General features: G+C 41.6%; 1 protein-coding gene across 1 annotated transcript; it reads left to right on the top strand.

Moving 5' to 3' along the window:
• The first annotated feature begins 6,220 nt into the window (after positions 1 to 6,220).
• LOC132882633 (creatine kinase B-type-like) lies at positions 6,221 to 8,538 on the top strand. Its single transcript, XM_060915720.1, has 7 exons — positions 6,221 to 6,421; positions 6,890 to 7,044; positions 7,133 to 7,265; positions 7,379 to 7,550; positions 7,718 to 7,841; positions 7,921 to 8,110; positions 8,309 to 8,538. Exons 1-7 carry the CDS (start codon positions 6,229 to 6,231, stop codon positions 8,536 to 8,538), a joined length of 1,197 nt encoding a protein of 398 aa, XP_060771703.1. The 5' UTR covers positions 6,221 to 6,228.
• Positions 8,539 to 24,938: the final 16,400 nt, after the last annotated feature.

Genomic DNA, 24,938 nt, shown 5'->3' with positions numbered 1-24,938 from the left:
ATTCCAAGTGGCCAGTCGCATAACTTGCGCTTTCTGTTTTCTTCTTTGTAGTTTACCTGGTGCAGAGATAGCTGTCTACTTGACAATGAAAATCTAAGCTTCAAGCACCCATTGAAGCAGGCAGACAGTGGCAGATCAGCACCTTACTGTCTGAGGGCTGCCCGGGTTGAGGCGGGCAGTAGCCGATCAATGAGATTTGATGACCTCTCCCACTGATGGAGGCAACCTGTAGCACCCGTACCTTACACCAATCAGGTTGGATTTATAACTGCTGCCTCCCATGTTGATTTTGCCACTTTGCAGCAGCACTGGACTGACCTCTCCAGGGTGCAAGCCTGGGCAGTGAATATGGAGATCCTAAGCTGCCCAGACATCAAGATCCCCCTCTTGGCCTTGCAGATGTGATCCAAAGGAATGTGTACCAGTACATTTGGCATCAGCTTGGCTACAGGACTTGTCGGATTGAGATGTAATACATTACCGTACTGCCTTAGGGGCTCCACTCCGGATTTCTGTAGGGTTTACTCCTTAGCCTTCTTTTCTCCCGAAGATATAGCCGCAAGGCAGTGAAGGTTTTGAATCAGAGTTTTCCTTCTCCTAGATGGTGTGCATTCCCATGCTAATGATTACCATTGACCCAAAGCAGCTGGTTTTGAGATGCCAGCTAGCTTACATACTCACAATGTAACAACATACATATTAACAGTTGGATTTTAAAATAATTTATTTAAATAATAAACATTAATTATTTGTACTGTGGTGTCAAACATGGTCTCAAAATGTACCGTGAAGTCTGGAAATTTGAGGATGGAAAAAATATGGAATTTTTAATGGAAAATGTGTCAGAACCCTGCTCACAGAACAATGCTGAGTCATTGTATAAATACCACCCCCAACTTCCCCTAACCCTGCACAGTTCCCCTCCTCCAACCCCATTTTACCCCACTCCCTCCCCCCCCCATCACCTAGGGCATACACTGTCTCCCTCTGGTGTGTCTAGGAGGTAATAACAGCATATTTTCAGCACAGTGAATGTAACAGATGTGTTTACAGATGTTTTGATATAAAAATGCCCACGATATGAAAACTGCTGTATAATACTTATAAAGCTTTGTCTATCTGCTTCAAAATTTGTACACAATCTGTCAAAATGTTGTTGAATCAGGAAATGTAATTTTTAGGTTGTTAGGCCTCTCAAAACCCAGTCCTAAACTCCATATAAAAAATGAATTAGGTGTTTATAATTTTTTATTACTTTTCTATTTCTGCTCTGAAGTTTAATCTAAAATGAATATCATAAAATATTTAAGTGACTGAAGTTGACGGCTGGGGTGGCATGGTGGTGTAGTGGTTAGCACTGGTGCCTTGCAGCAAGAAGGTCCTGGGTTTGAGCCCAGCGACTGGCGAGGGCCTTTCTGTGTGGAGTTTGCATGTTCTCCCTGTGTCTGTGTAGGTTTCCTCCGGGTGTGCTGGTTTCCCCCACAGCCCAAAGACATGCAGGTTAGGCTAATTGGTGGCTCCAAATTGACTGTAGGAGTTTGTTTGTCTCTATGTCAGCCCTGCGATGACCTGGCAACTTGTCCAGGGTGTACCCTGCCTCTCACCCATAGTCAGCTGGGATAGACTCCAGCTTGCCTGCGACCCTGTAGGACAGGATAAGTGACTATGGATGAAGTTGATGGTCCAAGTGTGTTCTTTAATTTAAGCCATTAATGATTATTATATAATGTGTAGAAGCACAGTTATTCAATCAATCAATTAGCAACTTTATTAAAGTGTCAAACTTATAGCTGGCCACAAGTGGCCTAGTAATTGGGGACACTAAAGGTTCAAGGTTCAACTGAAAGAGTCAAATCTAGGCAAATATTATCAATTTTTCCCCTTAGACTCAACAGGCGAAATGGGCTGAAGCAGTGCCTCATTCCACCAAAGCCCGCCTACCTGCCTGCCTGTCAGTCATCTCCAGGACGCGATGTCAAGGCGGGGTCACATGATCTACACGATCCCTTAGTAGCAGCCAATCAGAGCGGAGTACCGGCGCAGTATAAATAATGACGAAGCCGCTTATTACCGGCGACTATAATTAGTCTTTGTGTGCCTTTTTTTTTTTTTTAAATTTGTGGACTACAGGAGTCAGTTTCATTTTTTACCCCAAAAAGGTAGGATGGGTGGGTTTTTTTCTCTCTGTAGATGGATAGTGCAGTTGATTATGTTGTCACTGTAACAGTTTAATGTTTATATTATGATTAAAACGACTGATGGGTGAATATTGTTAAGATTAATTTGTTGGGGCTGTGAACATCTCTGCATTGTTGAATACATCTGGTGTGTGATGTTTATGCGCTTTTAAGTTGGAAAACTCAAACTATGAATAGCAAATCTATTTAAAAATACTATGAATAGCAAATCTATTTAAAAATACTATGAATAGCAAATCTATTTAAAAATTTTATATATATATATATATATATATATATATATATCTCATCTCATTATCTCTAGCCGCTTTATCCTGTTCTACAGGGTCGCAGGCAAGCTGGAGCCTATCCCAGCTGACTACGGGCGAAAGGCAGGGTACACCCTGGACAAGTCGCCAGGTCATCATAGGGCTGACACATAGACACAGACAACCATTCACACTCATGGTCAATTTAGAGTCACCAGTTAACCTAACCTGCATGTCTTTGGACTGTGGGGGAAACCGGAGCACCCGGAGGAAACCCACGCGGACACGGGGAGAACATGCAAACTCCGCACAGAAAGGCCCTCGCCGGCCACGGGGCTCGAACCCGGACCTTCTTGCTGTGAGGCGACAGCGCTAACCACTACACCACCATATATATATATATATATATATATATATATATATATATATATATAAATAAATAAATTTGTAGGTTAGTAGCTTTTCTGTTCTCAAGAACATCAGTGACGACCTTGCGGTTTCTCTGGAACACCTACAAGATTTTTAGGACACTGTGCAATTAGACACTTTGTGCGCAAGAAGCGTGATTTTTTAAAATCTTTTTTTTATTTACATCCCAGTTCATACTGTGCACTTTGAGTTTGAGGACTGAATTCCTGCACCACTGCGGGAAACGGGTGCTCTAATACAGTGATGTCACAATTAATGCGGCTGAAGGGATCAGAATCAGAACCAGAACTCTTATTGTCATTGTACGGAGCACAACAAAACTGGTTAGTAGTCCTAACAGTGCATTGATGCAATGAAATAAATGTGTGTGTCAGAAAGTACCCATCTTCATTACTTAAGTCAAAGTACAGATCCCACTGGTCAAATATACTCCGATACAGGTGAAAGTTGTCCAGTCAAATTTTTACTTAAGTTAAAGTACTGAAGTACTTGCTTTTAAAAATACTTAAGTACATTTTCTGTCAGTGCGTCACTGTATTATTGCCACGACGCTTACAAAACCTAATGTTGCTACCAAAGACAGAAATGTGAATTCACAAAATGAACGCATGCTGTGCCATCATGGTGGTTTAACGTTAAGCTAGCTAGTCAGTGAAACTCCACCTGGCATGCTAGAAAACGCTTTTCAAACTCAAAATCATATTGGGTAGCTAACGCTACTAGAAAAGGAAGATTTCTACATTTTATTTATTTGGCAAGATTATGCTAAAACATATTTCTGAAAGGACTTCAGATAAGTTAACGTTATTCATGTTAGCGTAAGTCCATTTTTACATGCTAACTAACAGTGTCCAAGTTAACTAGCTATGTGTTATTGTCGGCATCCGTACGTCCAGAAGGACGATGGTATAGCACTTTTAGGTGCTGCTGCACTTCCTAGAATGGCTATGAAGTCCAATCCTAGAATGGCAGACAAAGTCAGAAGATTTATTAGATGCTGATAGTGCCTTTGCCTTGCGGGCAGCTCTCTTTAACTTCAGATGTTCACTTCTGGTTGACTCAGCCCTTGCAAGACCTTCCCTCAAGCAAGCTTTCCATGAGACCCATGAGGCTGCAACGGTCTCCCACGAATTAGGATCAATGCAGCCGCACTTTAAGTCTCTTTTACGAACGTCTTTATAATGGAGGACTGGCCTTCCAACAGGGTGAGACCCTTTGCAAAGTTCACCATAGAGGATATTCTTTGGGATCTGTCCACAATCCATGCGGTGTACATGCCCTAGCCACCTGAGGCGTCTCTGTATCAGCAGGGTGTACATGCTCGGAATGCCAGCTCATTCGAGGACTTCTGTATTTGTTACCTTGTCCTGCCAAGAGATGTTCTGGATATGCCTGAGGCAACGGAGGTGGAAGCTTTTTAGGTGTTTTCAGGATTCGCTGCCTTACGATAGGGTAGATAGAACACAGGCATGGTAAACTCAGAGTTTTGTATTAGCCGATAGCTTGTTGTTGGTCCAAACTGTTATTTAGCCTACCCATGACTCCTGAAACTTTGCCAATCCTTGCATTTATTTCAGTGTCCAGTGAAAGAGAACTTGTGATGGTAGATCCCAGATAAGTGAAGCTCTCAACTATCTCTACAATGCTGTTGTCAATGGAAATTACGGGAGGGTGGTCAGCACCCTGAGCCAGGATCTTGGTCTTCTTAATGCTTATTGACAAGCCAAACTCTTTGCAGGCAAAGGAGAATCGGTCCACTAGGTATCGAAGGCCCGTTTCCGAATGTGATGTCAAGGTTGTGTCATCTGCAAAGAGCAGCTCACGAATGAAGATCTTCCTGACTTTTGTCCTAGCGCAGAGCCTGGTGATATTAAAGAGCCTTCCTATCTGCTCTAGTGTGTAGATAGACACCCTCATCACAGTCATCAAACGCGAAGTCAAGGAGCATAGAGAAGAATATCCCGAACAGATTTGGTGCCAGGGTGGCACGGTGGTGTAGTGGTTAATGCTGTCGCCTCACAGCAAGAAGGTCCAGGTTCGAGCCCTGTGGCTGGTGAGGGCGTTTCTGTGTGGAGTTTGCATGTTCTCCCCGTGTCCGCGTGGGTTTCCTCTGGGTGCTCCATTTTCCCCCACAGTCCAAAGACATGCAGGTTAGGTTAACTGGCGACTCTAAATTGACTGTAGGTGTGAATGGTTGTCTGTCAGCCCTGTGATGACCTGGCGACTTGTCCAGGGTGTACCCTGCCTCTCGCCCATAGTCAGCTGGGATAGACTCCAGCTTGCCTGTGACCCTGTAGAACAGGATAAAGTGGCTAGAGATAATGAGATGAGATGAGGTTTGGTGCCAAAACGCAGCCTTGTTGCTCACGGCATTTCTCTTGGTTATCATTAGCCGTGGACAAGGCGATGGCAATTTGGTGGGAAAATCCATAGAAGGTCATTTGACTAACCAGACTGCATAGCTACGTTTGCAACGTCATCGCTAGCTCTAAAAGCACAGACAACTTCATTGCAAGCTTTCTCTTGGAATAAAACATTTATATACCTCAATATGCTTCTGCAGGCTGGACGGTGAGTTTTTGTAGGCCATGATGTGGTTCGTTTTCGGCAAACATTTAAAACGAAACATATCTTTAATCCTTTCTGAAATTGAAACATGGGTTCTCGGTATGGCCATGGGTGTGTGCATTCCCCAGAAGAACCACCTCCTTCTATTCTGCCATCAACTGATCGTGTTCAAATAATGCTGCTGAGAAATCATTGAACTTGCTTTTATAGTCTATGGGTGTGACATGACCCTAGTGATTACTGATAGGCTGTCACAGTGTCACCTGCGGAAAAAAAAACAATTACGCTTTAGAAAAGAAAAGAAAAAACATCCACTTTCAAAGCTGCTCCATAGTAACAAGGACCTTGATAGAAATGTAGTGGAGTGAAAAGTATGATATTTTGTCTTTCAAATGTAGTAAAGTTAGTCATAAGTTTAAAAAAATACTTAAGTAAAGTACAGATACTCAAATTGTACTTAAGTGCAGTACTCAAATGTATTTTGTTACTGTCCACCTTTGGTGGGTGTGTGTGTGGGGGGGGAGAGTTTGTGTTTAGATATAGATGCAAATCCTTCCACATGTGCAAGGCAGAAATTGTACAACATGAGTAGGCAACTGAGAATGCACAGTACAGTTATTAGCAGCTGAGATGTTGCATTTCTGAGTTTAATTGCAAAAGAATGAGGTAGTGCAGGTAGATATACATATTCAGGCTTCGTCCTTGAAAGCTGTGGCTCACCATCTGGGTCTTGGATGCATCTCATGAGTAGCTTCTCCCCTTCATTTCTTCAGCTCTGAGCAACCATGCCTTTTGGAAATACCCACAACAAATGGAAGATGAACTACACGGCTGAGCAGGAGTACCCTGACCTCAGCCAGCACAACAACCACATGGCCACGGTGCTTACTCCGGAGATGTACGCAAACCTGCGGGGCAAGGAAACCTCTAGTGGCTTCACACTGGATGATGTCATCCAAACTGGCGTTGATAACCCAGGTAAGAGCCTTCTGCTTTTTGAAAGTCACATCGTTTTGTTATGGTCCTTGCATCAAAGCATTATTTTAACCTTCTTGGATGGTAATCTCCAATTTATATTACTCAAGTTTATGTGAATAATGTTGGTGTATATAGATCTGAGAATGCGTGGCCATGTACAGCAAATCCAAACCACTGGGTTTCCAGTGTGTGGGGTGTCGTCCCCTCCACCCCCACCTTAAAGTCTCAACTGCCACAAGTTCAGTTGCATGGCACAAACTGAAAACAATAAATGTACACGTAAATGATAGTTATAGGTTTTCTGCCCCCATTCCGCTTTGTGTAGACACACAGGCATGAGTTTATACTCTACTGGATCTATAATCCATGAGATGATTGATCTTGCTGTAGCTTTGGTAATCAAATGGTCTGCCTTAACCTGTCAAAATAGACTAATTGTATTATCAAGCCCTCCTCCCTTCTTTCTAGGCCATCCATTCATCATGACTGTAGGTTGTGTTGCTGGTGATGAGGAGACCTATGAGGTGTTCAAAGATCTTCTGGACCCAGTCATCGAAGACCGCCATGGAGGCTACAAGCCCACAGACAAACACAAGACTGACCTGAACCCAGACAGCCTTCAGGTATGTGCAGTTTGATTTGTGCTCCTGTATTTAACTTGTTTTGTGACTTTAGATTGGACTGTAAAAGCATTTAATCATTGTCTCATAGGGTGGTGATGACCTTGACCCCAACTATGTCTTGAGCTCCAGAGTAAGAACTGGCCGGAGCATCCGTGGCTTTTCCCTGCCCCCTCACTGCAGCCGTGGTGAGAGGCGTGCCATTGAAAATCTGGCTGTTGAAGGTTTGTATGACTTCCGAATAACCCATTACTTTCCAGCTTGAGCTGTTTGTGATCCATTATTTATGGAATGAAATGTGACATGGTACCTTAGGCAGCTCTGTTGTACTCCACAGGTTTAGGTTCTCTTGAGGGTGAATTCAAAGGAAAATATTATGCCCTGAAGAACATGACGGAGGAGGAGCAGCAGCGACTGATTGACGATCACTTCCTGTTTGACAAACCAGTGTCCCCACTGCTGTTGGCCTCTGGGATGGCACGTGATTGGCCTGATGCCAGAGGAATCTGGTAACTGTTTGGTGTTTCCTTGGCATTGAACGAAATTGGTTATAAAATTCAGTGATCTTAATATTGGACCAATATTAATAACTTCTTGAAGTCCAGTTAATTGGCTGGATTGAATATGCTCGGTTCTAAACACATTGGTCATTGTTTTCCTTCCTATATGCTTTAAGGCACAATGATGACAAGACCTTCCTGGTCTGGGTGAATGAGGAAGACCACCTCCGTGTCATCTCCATGCAGAAGGGTGGCAACATGAAGGAAGTCTTCACTCGTTTCTGCACAGGGCTCACAAAGGTTGGTGCAACTAAAGATGCAGATGCAATGTGGATAAACCTATTCTAAATTAAAATATGGTGTTTCACTTGCTATGTAGATTGAATCTCTGTTCAAAGAGAAGGGCCACGAGTTCATGTGGAATGAGCACCTGGGCTACATACTCACCTGCCCTTCTAACCTGGGGACAGGGCTGCGTGGTGGCGTCCATGTTAAACTTCCAAACCTGAGCAAACATGAGAAATTTGACAAGATCGTCAAGAAGCTGAGGCTTCAGAAACGTGGAACAGGTACAATATACAACCTGCAGCTCAGCATAAACTAATCGCAATGTGATGCTCTTGAATGTAAACTGTAAGTTTTAAGTTTAAGAAGGACTTGAACATGAATTGACTGTAACCGAATTGCTACAGACTCCCTCCCTTGTTAATTATGAAGACTCTGTCCCATGTGGTTCTGTGCTAACCATCCTATTTTCCTCTGTCTAGGTGGAGTAGATACTGCTGCAGTCGGTGGTGTCTTTGACATCTCCAATGCTGACCGGCTGGGCTTCTCTGAGGTGGAGCTGGTACAGATGGTTGTAGATGGTGTCAAGCTTCTCATTGATATGGAGAAGCGTTTGGAAGCTGGTGAGTCAATCGATGACCTGATCCCCAAGGAGGTCACTTTGCCCAAGTTGGAGGCACTAACATTAGACGAGCCTTCAACCAGTCCGTAGGATTTTGTACTTCGAGCGTCTTGAGGATGGCTATATCGACTTGGTGCGTCCTTGGTTTTTCCTTTCACAAACAGAAAGCCACTTGTAAATTAATAGCTTTTAAGGGTAAAGCAATTTTAAACCGTCTTTACAGGTAACAAATCAATTTTTCTCATAAAGCTTTGGTTGTACTCTACACTAACAGCTCCTGAGACTCGAACCCATGAATCTACTTTTCACGACCCAGGAAACTGAATTGTTCCACTCAGCTACTGGACACCACAGCTGGCCGTTTCTTATGTGAAGGTATTATGACTGGTCCTGATTCAGCGGCTACACTCACACTTCATGCAAGTTAGTATGGATTATTATTGATTTTTAGGATGTATTTATAATTGATTTTTCTGACTATTGCTGTGCGTGCTTTACAATTAGCAATGTCTGGAGACGTAGCCACAGCTGAAGCTAGCTGGAATTTTAACCTTGGCTTATTTAAACCCACTCCAACTTATCACGCTCTTTTCATCTCATCCGCTCTATCACCCGAACATTTTGCACAGTGAGTGCCCATATCTAACCCCAGCCAAGATGCGTATATAAACACGTATGTGCATTTTAATGTTTAACATGCTGTTAGTTCATGAGTTACTGCTGCTTCTTTTATATTGCATCCGTACTGCTAAAGTTTAATGTCTGTGGTAGAATTCAAATGCTAAGTATCTGAAGTATGAAATTAATTTTGTTGATCATAATAAAGCTACATTCAGTTAGATTTTAAACTACATTTTTTTCAGTACATTAGAGATGCAGTATTAATGGTTAACAATATCAGCTTAGGGAAATTTCATAATTGTTGCTCATTTTATAGGCGTTGGATGTTGTGGAAGGCGGTGTAGTGGTTAGCACTGTTGCCTCACAGCAAGAAGGTCCTGGGTTCGTGGCCAATGGGGCCTTTCTGTGTGGAGTTTGCATGTTCTCCCCATGTCTGCCTGAGTTTCCTCTGGGTGCTCAGGTTTCCCCCACAGTCCAAAGACATGCAGGTTAGGTTAACTGGTGGCTCTAAATTGACCGTAGGTGTGAATGGTTGTTTGTCTCTGTGTCAGCCCTGTGATGACCTGGCGACTTGTCCAGGGTGTACCCTGCCTCTCACCCATAGTTGGCTGGGATAGGCTCCAACTTGCCTGTGGTTACAGATAATGGATGGATGTTGTGGCTGGCCTGAACCCAGGTCACTCTGATTACAGGTGAGTATTTTCTGGAAGGAAATGCTTCCTATCTGTGCTATATTTCTGCTTGTAAGTGAATTACAGGTGCTGACAGAGCTTGTATTTGTTTGTGCCCCCTTCAGGCTGGTAGAAAGTAAGGTTCTCCCTGCGCTGGGTATCATTTGGGCCACTCAGGTGATGGTGTGTCTCGTGCTGAGGAGACAGGAACATTCTTTATGATCAGGGGAGCAGACCAGTGTTCCTCGTAAATTAGATGAGGAGCAAAAAAAAAAAAAACCTCTGGCTCGAGTGAGCTACCTGTGTGGAGTCTGGGAAGAAGGAGTGAGAAGAGTTGTCGAATAGTCTCAACATGTATAGATACATATGCAATATAACAACATGTACAAATAGTGTCAAAATAAACAAAGGATTCAAGCAGAGAATTAGAGATTCCCTAGAGGTGATGGACTCCATTATCTGAGGAGCCATATTAAAATGATAAATTTATTATTGCACCATTAGAATACAAATAAGTATATTGTTTGTGTACATGCAGCTTTGATTTAGTCAATAAACTATAATTTGTTGGTAGTTATCATTAGTTCATGAAACACCTGTCTGAATACTAATCCATAATTAAATGTATAATGCAGTTCAAAGTTCAAAGCAACTTCACGAAGGACCAAACACAAAGATATAGAGTACTGTACAGGCACCCCCTTTTTATTTAGTGCAGAATTTGCACTAAGCTAGATCTTTATTTTATGATTCCTACATTATCAAATCTGTACAAAAAACATTTTATAGATTCCCAAGTGTTAGTTTTCCAGTACAAAAATATTTGCCAGTAAAAAAAAAAAAAAGCAGCAAATTGCATAAGGGACACTCTTCAGGCAAAATGCATAATGAAGGCTGCTCAATTTTGCTGCAAAAATAAGAGGAAAGTGTGACAAAGTCTCCAGAAGAACTGTGGCTGGTTCTGGAAGATGCTCAGTAAAACTTGCAGCTCATCTCATCTCATTATCTCTAGCCGCTTTATCCTTCTACAGGGTCGCAGGCAAGCTGGAGCCTATCCCAGCTGACTATGGGCGAAAGGCGGGGTACACCCTGGACAAGTCGCCAGGTCATCACAGGGCTGACACATAGACACAGACAACCATTCACACCTACGGTCAATTTAGAGTCACCAGTTAACCTAACCTGCATGTCTTTGGACTGTGGGGGAAACCGGAGCACCCGGAGGAAACCCACGCAGACACGGGGAGAACATGCAAACTCCACACAGAAAGGCCCTCGCCGGCCCCAGGGCTCGAACCCAGGACCTTCTTGCTGTGAGGCGACAGCACTAACCACTACACCACCGTGCCGCCAACTTGCAGCTCATTTCCTTATAAAACAAAACTCCAATAACTGTACCTGAGACGACTATTGCGTGAAGCAAAGCATCGTCACGCCACATAATGACTTTGTTTCATTTATTACGGTTTACTGCTCTTTTTAGAGTTTTTTTTTTTTAACAAATGCATAAACATAGGGCGGCACGGTGGTGTAATGGTTAGCGCTGTCGCCTCACAGCGAGAAGGTCCGGGTTCGAGCCCCGTGGCCGGCGAGGGCCTTTCTGTGCGGAGTTTGCATGTTCTCCCCGTGTCCGCGTGGGTTTCCTCCGGGTGCTCTGGTTTCCCCCACAGTCCAAAGACATGCAGGTTAGGTTGACTGGTGACTCTAAATTGACTGTAGGTGTGAATGTGAGTGTGAATGGTTGTCTGTGTCTATGTGTCAGCCCTGTGATGACCTGGTGACTTGTCCAGGGTGTACCCCGCCTTTCACCCGTAGTCAGCTGGGATAGGCTCCAGCTTGCCTGCGACCCTGTAGAACAGGATAAAGCGGCTAGAGATAATGAGATGAGATGAGATGCATAAACATTTAATTTCATTTTTGCTGAAGGCATCTTTGCTCTACATTTCTTTGCTTGTGCCTAATACTTTTGCACAGTACTGCAAACATTCATTTCTGTTCACTCCTCCTGGTGAGGATCATGTTAGCAACAGGCTGACAAGATGAGTCCAAATACAAGATCCAGCTACATATTCCAACTTCTCTTCAGGTATCCGTAGACATTCCTGAGTTAACTGTGAGATCTAATCCCTCCAGTGTGTCCTGGGTCTGTTCCGGAGAGTTAGTGTCTGAGCAAACCGAGGGAATCCCAGTGAAGTACAACAAAATGGCTTCTTTTGGCTACAAGATTGTGTATAAATAAAACAAGAAAACACAGAAATTGCTAAAATCATGTAATACCACAAAATGGAAGCAAAACCAAATGAGAAACTCCATCTCAGAACATCTACAGGATTAATATTAGACATGCCGATGGAATGGCCAATGAGGATTTATGTTAACAGGTTGCACACACAGGAAACACTGTAATGAACTAAACATGTGACATCTACAGAGGTGCCAAAATCCATGGTTTAGTTGTGTATGTTATTTTTAATGCTGAAACTACTCTTTCCTGCTTGTTTTTGCAGATAAGTGTTCAGACCATGCAAATAAAATTGGCCAGACAGGAAAGGCCATTCACAACAGAAGCAACTTTCTTTCATTTAAAAAACATCATGGATACCAAGTCAAAATTCAGACATAGTCATAATTCCAATATACTAATTCATAACTATGAGAAAATGTCATAATTATAACAATCTGATTTTAAGATGGGTGGCACAGTGGTGTAGTGGCAAGAAGCAAGAAGGTCCCCTGGGTTTGAGCCCAGCGAGGGCCTTTCTGTGTGGAGTTTGCATGTTCTCCCCTTGTCTGCATGGGTTTCCTCCGGGTGGTCCTGTTTCCCCCACAGTCCAAAGACATGCAGTTTCAGATAATTGGTGGCTCTAAATTGACTAGAGGTGTGAATGGTTGTTTGTCTCTGTGTCAGCCCTGCGATAACCTGGTGACTTGTCCAGGGTGTACCCCGCCTCTCACCCATAGACAGCTGGGATAGGCTCCAGCTTGCCTGCAATCCTGTCGACCAGGATAAGCAGCTACAGGTAATGGATGGATTTTAAGATGTCAAAAGTTTGAAATATTAAGTCATTGATTACATAAAAAAGTCATATGAGATTTAAAGTCACACCTATGACATGAAAAGTCATAATTTTGAGATACTATATGAGATATTACGAGATAAGTCCTAATTTTGACATGCTGTTGATATTGTTGGAATGTGTGCAGACACTGTGGTTTCTATTTATTAGTTTATTTTGTGATAAAACTTTTTTTTTCTTCTGTCTGGTCGGATTTTCTTGTTTGGAATGTACCCCTGCATCAAAATGTTCAAATAATAATAATCATCCTGACCAACAGAGGGCACTCTGTGATTATGAACTTTTATTCAAGGTATTTATCCAAACCAGAGCAGGCTGTTATTAAGGAGTGGTGTTGGCTCAGTGGGTTAAGTTGGGGGGTTGAACCTGTTGTTGGGCTCTTGAGCAAGGTCTTTAACTCTACTGGTTCAACCTATCTACATCAACCCCACACAGAAGTGGGAAGAAGAGCTGGATGTCATTGATTATCTGCTGTACACAGGTTATTTGTTTCTTACATTTTTGCTGAGACAGATCTGGCAGCCCAATGACACTTTGATCCATACCACAACAGTCACGGTCACTTGTATTTGGGGACATGGCGCCCCTGAGACAGACAGCAAATACAGGAAAGCTGCTATAGTTATATCATCGAAATGACGGTGTTCTGGGGAATAATAAATCACTCAACCCTTAAACAAGACTATTACATTCTGTATTATAACCATGTGTATGAGAGGAAGAGGTCATAAAGGGTCCGTCCTCTCCCTGATCATGCTATTTCTTGTGGGTGGACAGTAAGGATGGACCCTGATGGACTGTTCTAGACAACAGCTGCCAGTCTAACAGTCTATTAGGCAGCAGTGCAATGATCAATTTTTAAAACTAATGGAAGTGGGCTTTGATTCAGCATTGTGCTCGGTACAGGTCAAAGAAAGGAGAACTAACCTTGAGTCATCCTCTGCTATCTGATTTGGGAGAGTGTAGGTGTGTGTTTGTGTGTTTTGTAGATATACTGCACATGAGAGATTTTGTTCTGTGTGATAAACATGGACAGCAGTTAAATGTGAGTACTTTGCTTGTCGTTTGTTCCTTTGTAGAATTCAGAGTGAAGAGGAAACTGGTTAATAAAAACTGACTACTGACTAATGAATCTTCTCAAAGTCACCTGAAAGACATTCTGTTTACATAAAGTTTTAGGGATTATGATTTTCATGTTTCCCCCCGTGTCTTAGTTATGAACATAATTAAAACAAACACATTCTCATAAGCACCTTGCACTTTATGAACTGTACTAAACTAACTGCTCAGAAAGAAAACTAGCAAACATTTGTGACCTTGCCATTATAATCACTGAACACTAGCGCTAACCTTCCTGGCACAGTGTAGCAATGCTATTTGCCATTACTCAAATTTACATTGTCAATGAACTGTGGAGGGTCTACTTATCACAGCAAGCCAAACATGTACAAACGTGCAAATATGCATGCACATGCGCACACACACACACTGATTTGAGAAGTGTTACATGAGGTTTGCTCTTATGCCGAGCCTCCAGTGGAAAAAAAAAATCTGCACAATTTGCATTCTCACACTTTTTTTTCCTAATAAATTTATATTTATCCTGTCATATTTAGTGTCAGTAGAGCAGAAGTAAAGATATTTCACTGCCATTAAAAAAACATAAACAGTTATTATTAGTCTACATCAATTATTTTAATGCTTTGAAATACTGACGAATCTTGCTTAAATCTCAGCATCCTTTTGCATGTTTGCTGTTACTTACATTAAGACGTTGCAGATACAGCATTCTTATTTACCATTGTAACTTGGCTTGTATGGTTGCCTAGCTGTCAGTTGTTGTCGGTTGTTTTTTTTTAAACTTTCTTATATAGACAAAATATAAAGCTTTACTTTCAGGGCCAATTTAAAATGGATTTAAATAAGCAAATACTTAAGAGCCTTTGATTGGATAATTACTGCAGTGATTAATGTGTTTCAGCTGGCAACAATTGTTTTAACCCTAACTGATGCAGTGAGTAGCTTCTCATTTCTTAAACAAACATGTCGGAAGATGTATCCCGTGGTCGTGGAAAAGATGTTATTGTGTTTCAGAAGGGTCAGATTATTGGCCTGTATCAAGTAAAGAAAACAACTAAGGAGATTACTGAAATAATTGGAATTGGGTTAAGAACTGTCCAATGCATTATTAAAACCTGGACGGATAGTGGTGAATCATCAACTTCGCGGAAGAAATGTGGTTGAAAAAAAATCTTGACTGACCATGATCAGAGATCACTTAAATGCTTGGTGAAGTCAAATCTTTAAAAAGTCGCCGCTAGAACTCACGGTTGTGTTTAATAGTGAAAGGAAGACCATTTCTATGATACAGGGTAAATGTTACAGGGCCCAATTACCTCTCTGATATGTTGCAGCGGCCTAACCCAATCAGATCTACCAGATTGCAGCAGCAAAGTTTACTGGTAAAACCTGTTGTTAAAACAAAGTGTGGTGAAGCAGCTTTTAGCTACTATGCAGTACAGCTATGGAACCAACTCCCAGGGGACATCAAAAATGATCCTGCTGTTGGCAGCTTCAAATCTAGACTAAAGACCAAGCTGTTCTCAGATGCTTTCTGCTAACTGATAAATATCGTCATCTTTACATGGTTTAAACTTTACTTAACTTTTACAGTCTCTGCATGTTTTAAACTTTACTTAACTTTTATTCTATTTTATTCTGCTGTTTTTTACTGAACTTTTACTTCATTTTATTTTATTTCTACTATTGTTTAATTCTTATTTTTTTCTCTCTTCTTCCCCATTTATTTTATGTAATTTTATTTTCTATTGTTTACTGTTTTGCTTTTACCTCTGTAAAGCACATTGAACTGCCACTGTGTATGAAATGTGCTATATAAATAAACTTGCCTTCTACACTCACAATGTGACAATAACTTATGGGATTGGGACTAAACAGTTGTGTGGCCATAATGCCTTCAATATGCTAAGGAGCATAAAGATTGGACTCTGGAGCAATGGAAAAAGGTTATGTGGTCTGATGAGTCCAGATTTTCCCTATTCCTGAGTGATGGGCGTGTCAGGGTAAGAATGGAAACACATGAAGCGATGCACCCATCATGCATAGTGGCCACTGTACAAGCCTCTGGAGGCAGTGTTATGATCTGGGGTTGCTTCAGTTGGTCAGGTTGAGGCTCTGCAACGTTATGGAGCAATAAAATGAAGTCAGCTGACGACCTGAATGTACTGAATGACCAAGTTATCATATCAATGGATTTTTTCTTCCCTGATGCCTCAGGCATAAAATTAGGGCTCAAATTGTGAAAGAGTGGTTCAGGGAGCATGAGGAATAATTTTCACACATGAATTGGCCGCCACAGAGTCTTGACCTTAACCCCATTGAAAGTCTTTGGGATGTGTTGGAGAAGACTTTACGCAGTGGTTTGACTCTCCCATTAACACGAGCTCGGTGAAAAATTAATACAACTCTGAATGGAAATAAATGTTGCGACATTGCATAAGGTTGTTGAAATAATGCCACTGCGAATGCGCGCCGTAATCAAAGCTAAAGGCGGTCCAACCAAACATTAGCATGCACGAGTTTTTTTTCACTAAACAGTGTGTCTGAATCTGTATACGTGTGAATCCATTTATCTGTAAGAGTTATACTTTACCTTGTTGATGCTATGTCTCAGTTATGGATGTTATTAGAACAAACACATGCTTATAAGCATCTTGCACTTTATTAACTGTACTAAACTAACTACTAGCAAAGAAAACTAGCAACAGTCAGTGACCTTGCTATTATATCACTGAATGCTAACACTAAATTTCCTGGCACAGTGTAGCAATGCTATTTGCCATTACTCAAATTTACTCAAATGTGATAATTTACTTATCACAGCAAGCAAAATATGCACACACACACACACACAAAGCCTCTTCTCCTTCTAGCCTTCGCCATTACCATGGCGACAATCACATGGTTTGGCTGTCCCAGATTACTTAACCCACCCCACTGAGCAAAGCAACTCTCCATTGTACTGTGAAACTGAACCCATTCCCCTCCTGTCTCGCTCTTTTACACACACACGCACTGTTCCTCTCAGCTGTTTACTGCTGTAGTTTTAAAAAAAAGCTTATGTAATGCCCATGGTCTATACACTAGGTGCAGTCAGGCAAACCAAATATAGACATCACCCGCCATCCATACTTCCCCTTGTCTTCAAGATGTCTTCCAGGCCGAAGCATTAGCTATAAGAGTGCAGACTCGTAGATCAGCCTGAAGCTGTGTGGAGAGGAGGAAAGGAGGAGGTGGCGGGCTGGGTGTTAGTATGCATCCTGCATCCTTTCATCTCTCGGCTTCATTCAGCCATTCTGGATGTGCTGTCGAGGAGAGATGAAAACTCTGCAAAAATGATATTAGCTGTCATTCAGTGAGTGTATGCGGTATATGTTTTTGATTACATGCATGTAAACAGCTGAGATGATGTTACCCAGGAGATATATATATATATATATATATATATATATATATATATAATTTCCTCAGATAAGCACAGACACACTGGGAAGCCTAGTGTTACATAACTACAGCCATGGATAAGAGCACATGATGGCTCTCTGATGGCATGTTTGCAGTTGTTAAAAAAAAAAAAGGAGCCTGAACAAGGAACTGAAATGTCTCTGCAATATCATGCTGTTTTGAAACTGCATCAAGTGCTTACGTGGTAAACTGGCACCTTCTACTTTCATCTCTCATCTCCAAATGTTGAAAACAAAGCTGTCTTTCATGTCATATTACCAATGTGACTTACTTAAACAAGCGTTGCCAGGCAAAACAAACCTCACCCGGTAGCACTTATGATGAATATGAAGGAAGATATTGCGAAAAAAAACTAGGTACCCTATGAGTACACTGCTTATAAATAAACTTGTTCTCTGATACCACGTCCATACAGTAAATATAGCATATATATTTATTCCATGAGGCAGTAGCCACAAAAATGAAGCGTAGTCCAAAAATGAACAATTTAAAAATCACAGAAGTAAAATACACCAAGTGTCTGTACTTTATATTATTCTACTCTTACCTCTTATGGTGATGATACACGGGGCAACTTTTTGGGCAATGTTGCCGAGCAATGTTGCTGGCAACGGGCAACTAGGTGAGACACAGGGCAACTTTTCAGGGCAACTAACAATGGGCAACAACAGTTAGCAACGGCAGTTTACAGTTAGCTAAAAAAAAATCGATGTCTTAATTTTTGCTGTGACCATTTAATCAAGCTGTCTGTTGTTTTTTAGAGCTTTGGTGAGGTAAATTCCTCCATATAGAATATTAAAATAACTTACCGGCGTAAAAACAGATGAGGAGTCTCTCCATCTCTTCACTCCACTGACACTGAGCGGCCGCCATATTTGTTTGAAATTTCTGATCCGAACCTCACCGGAGGTCACATGACTCGATACTCGCGTTCTGATTGGCTTATCTCAAAAAGTTGCCAGAGATTATCAAAACCATTCAGAAAGAAACAATGTTGCCCAATCTCAATAGAAAAGAGTCAAAACGCAATTGCCCAGCAACATTGCTCGGCAACATTGCCCAAAAAGTTGCCCCGTGTATCATCACCATTACAGTTTTCAAAACCAAAACCTCTGAACTGAGGCTGACATACACACGCTGTCACCATGACCAAAACTCTTATTTCCCAGAAATGGTCCGGCGCTAGAGCTCAGTGGAACGCACTTTCCCTCTGTAATAAGCATAAACATATCTGAAAGCGATTTCTTTAGTCTAGTCCATTTATTTCGAATGGTGAACCGAATTGTATACACTCACCAGCCATTTTAATCGGAACACGTGTATGCGCATGCGAAAATTCTTACAGCACGATGACGTAGTGGCTAGCGCCTCTATATGAAGCAGTAGCTACAACAAAAACAATTTTGACCGTTTTGGTGACCTTGACCGGATGACCCTCAAAATGTTGGAGGTTCTACGGTATTTGAAACCAATGCCCATCTATCCTGAAAGTTTCATGAAGATTGATCCAGCCATTTTGCCATAATATCGTGAACAAAGAAACAAACAAACCTGACCGAAAACAATACCTCGCCCCCTGGTGGACTCCGTCCCGGGTGAGATAATTACTTCACATGTGCCAATGCAGGGTCCAAGCACAATACACCCTCCATTTAGTGATCCAGACTGGAGTTCCTCCCATAACAACTCATCATCTGTCACAACACTGTGACAAAAAGTCTTTCTCTGGTTCATTTAAAATTCACTAATTTGAATGTCCAACCCCAAAACTCAAACTGTAATGGATATCTGATATATCAAAATGCCTGTAATCTTGTTTATCCACTTAACTGATCCTTCTTTCAATATTGGACGTAGTCCAGCTCACTCCCACAATTGATTAATAGGAGGAGATGAAATAGAAACATGACTGAGAGGTGCATTGTGGCCATGAAAAGCTTGGCCATGTCAGCTAAATATACGGTATAGCAACTAAAAATATCCCCTAATGGATTTAGATGGTTGGTTAAAATCATAGGCAAGAGTACAGAAGGGTGAGGCTCATGACGTCATCTGAGCTGATGGTGAAGCAGCATCACAGGGGGAGCGCTGAGAACACAGCAGAGGATGAAACGCCATTTTCATCTCCAGCATGCTTACGCACTATTAATGCTTATAAAAGCACTGCATACAAAGCCTGTAAATTTGCTTCAGAAAAGATTGTTTTAGAAAGCTTTTGATGAGCTACAAGCATACAAAATGAGCCCTGAGCTGTTTGCATGCACTGCCCAGGACTAAAACAACGAATTAACTTCTTGTTAAAAGGCTAATGAGATTCAAATGGATCGTCGAGAAACATGAGCTAAATTACAGAACATCAGACTACGTGCTGTTTACATCGCCGTCTCTGATCTATCCGTATGTGCGTGTGTGTGTGTAAAGTTCACCCTCCTCTCACAACCCCATGATTTGCATTCTCATGCTGTCTTATAAGACAGAGGGTGAGAAAAGGGTCCTAGGACATGTGATCATTTAAATAGAAAACACAAAGCTGACCTGAGATCATCACAAGATGAAGGCCTGACTGTAGGTGTTGTACAGTGGCATATGAAAAGGTTTCAGATACACAGTGGTCTTATTCAACGCCAGCACAAAAGCAGGCCACTCCGAAATAGGAGGCTCTGGCTCTCAAGGCCTCGATTGCCTCTTTATACTTGCTAAGGAAGCTTTTGTGCTTTCTTTGTCCATTGAAGAGCCACCTCAATGACCTGGAGAATCATTGCAGGATGATGTCATGATACCCACCCCCTTCAACCACACCCCCCGCCCCCCGAGAAATACCCCCAGCCCCCTAAAAAATTTTGAGCTGTGTGCACAAACTGAAAAAACTAAAAAAAAGTAATCCCTGACACATTTTGATACAAGAATGTTGAATGAGAAGAACATTTTAAATGACTCCATGATTATGCATGGAAGATGTTTCATAGCTGTCAAAAATAATTTTCTCTTCTACTCAAACATAGCAAGCATATGTCTAGCAAGATCTTTGTGAACACATTTCACAAAGAGACACAAGTACACGCCCTGGGCTGTCTGGCAGATCAGGACGTGGCACTCAGAATGTTTTAGGAAGAATCATTAATGAGCCAGAAGCATTGTGCTGAGAAGGGATCTCCATGACGACGAGAAGCCAGGCTGGGCCGAAACACAATTGACAGAACCAGATGGGGCAACTGAAGGGGAAAGCTGCAAAGCATGGCGCTGTGTGTGTGTGTGTGTGTGTGTGTGTGTGTGTGTGTGTGTGTGTGTTGTTGAAGGTGGGGGTAAGAGTCAGCTCTGAATGTGCATGCATACTTACTAGATAAGCCTCAGAGGCCTCAGTCATCCAGAGAGGTCAACACATGCACCCAGAGGTCGAGCAAGAAGCATATATATATATATATATATATATATATATATATATATATATATATATATATATATGCAAAGATAATGTACCACATTTGCAGCTACCTTGCAGCAATACAAATCTTTACAATATAAAATTAAATACTCTGATATACAGTTTAATTTAACAAGAAAATCCAGGCAACATACTCAGAATACAGAAGTGTGATAAAATTGTGTGTTGTATTATGCTGGTCATCAGGATTTATCAGTAGGGGACAGCGGGGAGACTTGGGACAGTTTGTATTCCCAAAAATTGATTTCAACCAGGGGCGGCACGGTGGTGTAGTGGTTAGCGCCGTCGCCTCACAGCAAGAAAGTCCTGGGTTCGAGCCCCGTGGCTGGCGAGGGCCTTTCTGTGCGGAGTTTGCATGTTCTCCCCATGTCCGCGTGGGTTTCCTCCGGGTGCTCCGGTTTCCCCCACAGTCCAAAGACATGCAGGTTAGGTTAACTGGTGACTCTAAATTGACCATAGGTGTGAATGTGAGTGTGAATGGTTGTCTGTGTCTATGTGTCAGCCCTGTGATGACCTGGCGACTAGTCCAGGGTGTACCCCGCCTTTCGCCCGTAGTCAGCTGGGATAGGCTCCAGCTTGCCTGCGACCCTGTAGAACAGGATAAAGCGGCTAGAGATAATGAGATGAGATGATTTCAACCAATCAGGATTCCATCAGAAGTTAGATGTTGCCCCTGAGAGTAACCTACTTCCTTTGGAGCCATGAAGCTGGACAGTAAGATGGACAGTAAGATCTGTGCAGTTCAATATTTTTGACAAAAAAAAGGTTGTATTTTCTACTTCAGTCCACCTCCATTCTACGGTGTAATGTATGCTGGCGAATTGTGGATTTAAATTTTAATTTTAATCAGGAATTAAAATCTGTAGTCTAGACTTACCGTATATAATATTATTTATTAAACTTAAATTCTAGGGAAAAATGTTTAAGCAATTTTTTTTTCAAAATGCCAGATGGGGAGAGTTGGGACAGTTCATCATGTTCCAGGTTTTTCCTTGTTATTTACAAATATAAAATTGTTTAAAATGTTTGTTAAAAATGTGGGCGTGTACCTGCATGAGAATTAACTTGATTTCTTGATAATGGAACTGTTTTGTCTAGTCAGGTTTTGGGTAAACTGACATTTTTCTATCGCTGTACCAGCACTGTGTGTTCATATAGTTCATGTGTTACAAGTTTTGATAATAAATAAAAATGAATCATGTAGGCGTGTATTTTATAGGCATGTATTTATAGGCATGTATTTTATTTGTGTTCCATGTCTCCCCGCTATGTCCCAAGTCTCCCAACATAATGTCCCATGTCTCCCCTCAATGTCTTATGTCTCCCCACAAAAAAAATAATGACAGAAAAAGTGAAGCCTGAAGGCCAGTACATGTGAAAAGCTGAGAAACTAATGTTGTGGTAGTTACATGTCAATCCTGAGATCGAGATGCTGACCTCTTCTGCTCCTTGGACCTGTCTAATCCATCCTGGTGCCCTGTGTCTGGCTGGAGTCTCATCACATTGTGGAGGATGGCCCCATGTGGACAGTTGAAAGTCACACTTGGAGGACGCTCTGGACACTTACAGTAATGCTTTTATGGCTGAGGACTACAGTTGACTTGCTAACTTTAGGACTGCAGTTGTCATGAACAGTTTTGCACTCGAGTTTCCATCAATGAAGAGTTTATAACATCAACGAAACTGACTTCATGTTAAAACTGTTAAAAATGTTATAATCACGTTGTCTGTTATCACCCAAATGAGGATGGGTTCCCTTTTGAGTCTGGTTCCTCTTGAGGTTTCTTCCTCATGTCGTCTGAAGGAGTTTTTCCTTGCCACTGTCGCCACAGGCTTGCTCACTGGGGATAGATTAGGGATAAAACAATGTCTATTGTTTTAAAACAATGTCTATTGTTAAAAGTGCTATAAAAATAAACTTGACTTGACTTGGTAAGAGTTTATAGTAAATCCTGTCTAATGCAATATGAATGTGATACAACCTGCAAAGAATTTCACACAATCTACAAAAGCTGAAAATTTGTTCCAAGAATCCCCGCTGTCCCCTATTAATCTTGTTTTTCCACTTCTTTGAAGCTAACTAGGAAGGATGGGGGTGATGTAGTGGGTAGCATGGCCTCTCACAGCTCCAGGGTCTACACTTTGATCCTGACCTTGGGTTTTTGTGCATGTTTTCCTGTACATGCGTGGGTTTCCTCTGGATTCTCCATGCCAGTGAATGTGTGAAAGTGGGTGTGTTTGGTACACTGCAATAGACTGGCATCTCATTCAGGGTGTATTCCAGACTCACATCAGGTTTTCCTGGGACAGACACCAGATCATCCACAACCCTGACCAGGATACAGCAGTTACTGCTGTTGAATGAATGAATTTGGAACTGACTACAGAGAAAATTCAAGCATGGATAAATGACTAATAAATCCTTTGTTTTGAAAATCTACATTTACATTCAAACAGTGGTGAACCATTACTATTAGAACTGGGAATTCAGCTCAGCCAAAACTTAGCCAGACACACCAAAACAGCAACAGAGCAAAGGATTTTGCAAGGGATTAGCAGCAGGCTGCCAGGTCACTCCATTGTGTGTAGTTGTCAATGTTAATTTTAAAAATAACAAAGTAAATTACACAGGGAAATGAATACTTAAGTATGAGTGAAAAATACTGTGGCGAGCGTGCATGGAAGAAGAGTCTGAACACAGAAATCTTAGTTTCTCGGTTGTTAGCCTGTGCTACTTGCTCTCAATAGCACTGTCTTGACTGCTTTATTAGCATTCGCTAACACTACTGATGAATGTTACACCGGCTGGAAGGTGACTTCACTGCTGTGCTGACAGCACCGACTTGCAGTTTAGCTCGCGTTGGCCTTCAAACAAGTCTAGAGTGATAAATTTTTGGTCCCTCCCACTATAAATCAAAATCTGATTGGTTAATTCATCTGTCACTTCCTACATAAACATACACTGCCATGGCCTTCTGTCCTGGCAATGAAGTCCTAACCAATGAGTGAGCCAGATCTAAACTCTTCTCAGCCTAGAGACAACAAACAAAAAAAATCTCACTGGTTAACTCTATTTCAACGTTTTCAGGACAGTAACCCTTTCATTACTGAAACAAATTTGACAGAAAATGAGGCCAAATTAAAATTAGGAGAGAATAATTTGAATGAAATTATGACAGAAATTAAATATAACATTTGAAATGCTGATATGTTTGGGCCTTCTCTGAAGACCTAGAAGGCCCTTACAGTTCCCCTCTGCATTTCAATGTATAAAACCTAAAACTGATCACAACATATTGTAGCTAATCTAACGTAGCGCTTATAAATGCATGATGAGCCAGTTAGCTTTTTATATGCATTTATCCTGACTGACGCTTATTATACTATACAGTAACAGAGGCTCCAACTTGGGAAATTGCAAAGAGGGAGATTCTCCCTCTCTGCAAGTAGCTCGGAGGGAAACAAGTTTGAGCGCCGTAGGCGCAAAGGCGAGTTTTTTATATATATATATATATATATATATATATATATATATATATATATATATATATATATATATATAATCTCATTATCTCTAGCCGCTTTATCCTTCTACAGGGTCGCAGGCAAGCTGGAGCCTATCCCAGCTGACTACGGGCGAAAGGCGGGGTACACCCTGGACAAGTCGCCAGGTCATCACAGGGCTGACACATAGACACAGACAACCATTCACACACACACATATATATGAATGATTCACCACATTTCGTGTCAATTAAATCTTATTAATAGTAACAGATCTAGACAAATCCAGTGACTATAGACCAAACTTTAATATGCCTAAAGTCAATTTTAATGTCAGTAATGACTATTATAACTTGCCAATGGTAGACCCTCTGATGATAATGCTCTTCTAATAATATTCTAAGTTAGTAAAAGTCAGACAAGTCTGTTAGAATCTAATGTCTGGTCTGGTGATCTAACCTTGTCAGATATAGGGTCGTCTTGCTGCTGTCCAAAATAGTCCACCATTCATCCCTGGCGACCATCGCGACGGGCGATCCGAACTTTATCTTGGTGATTTTCTGATATTTTTTCTTCATAGTTTGGCTTTCGCCATTTCCACCAATGGAACTTTGTTTCATTATCTCATTC

The sequence above is a fragment of the Neoarius graeffei genome, chromosome 3 (genome assembly GCF_027579695.1).
Source record: "Neoarius graeffei isolate fNeoGra1 chromosome 3, fNeoGra1.pri, whole genome shotgun sequence".
NCBI classification, from domain to species: Eukaryota; Metazoa; Chordata; class Actinopteri; order Siluriformes; family Ariidae; genus Neoarius; species Neoarius graeffei.
This window is presented reverse-complemented; position numbering and strand designations above follow the sequence as displayed.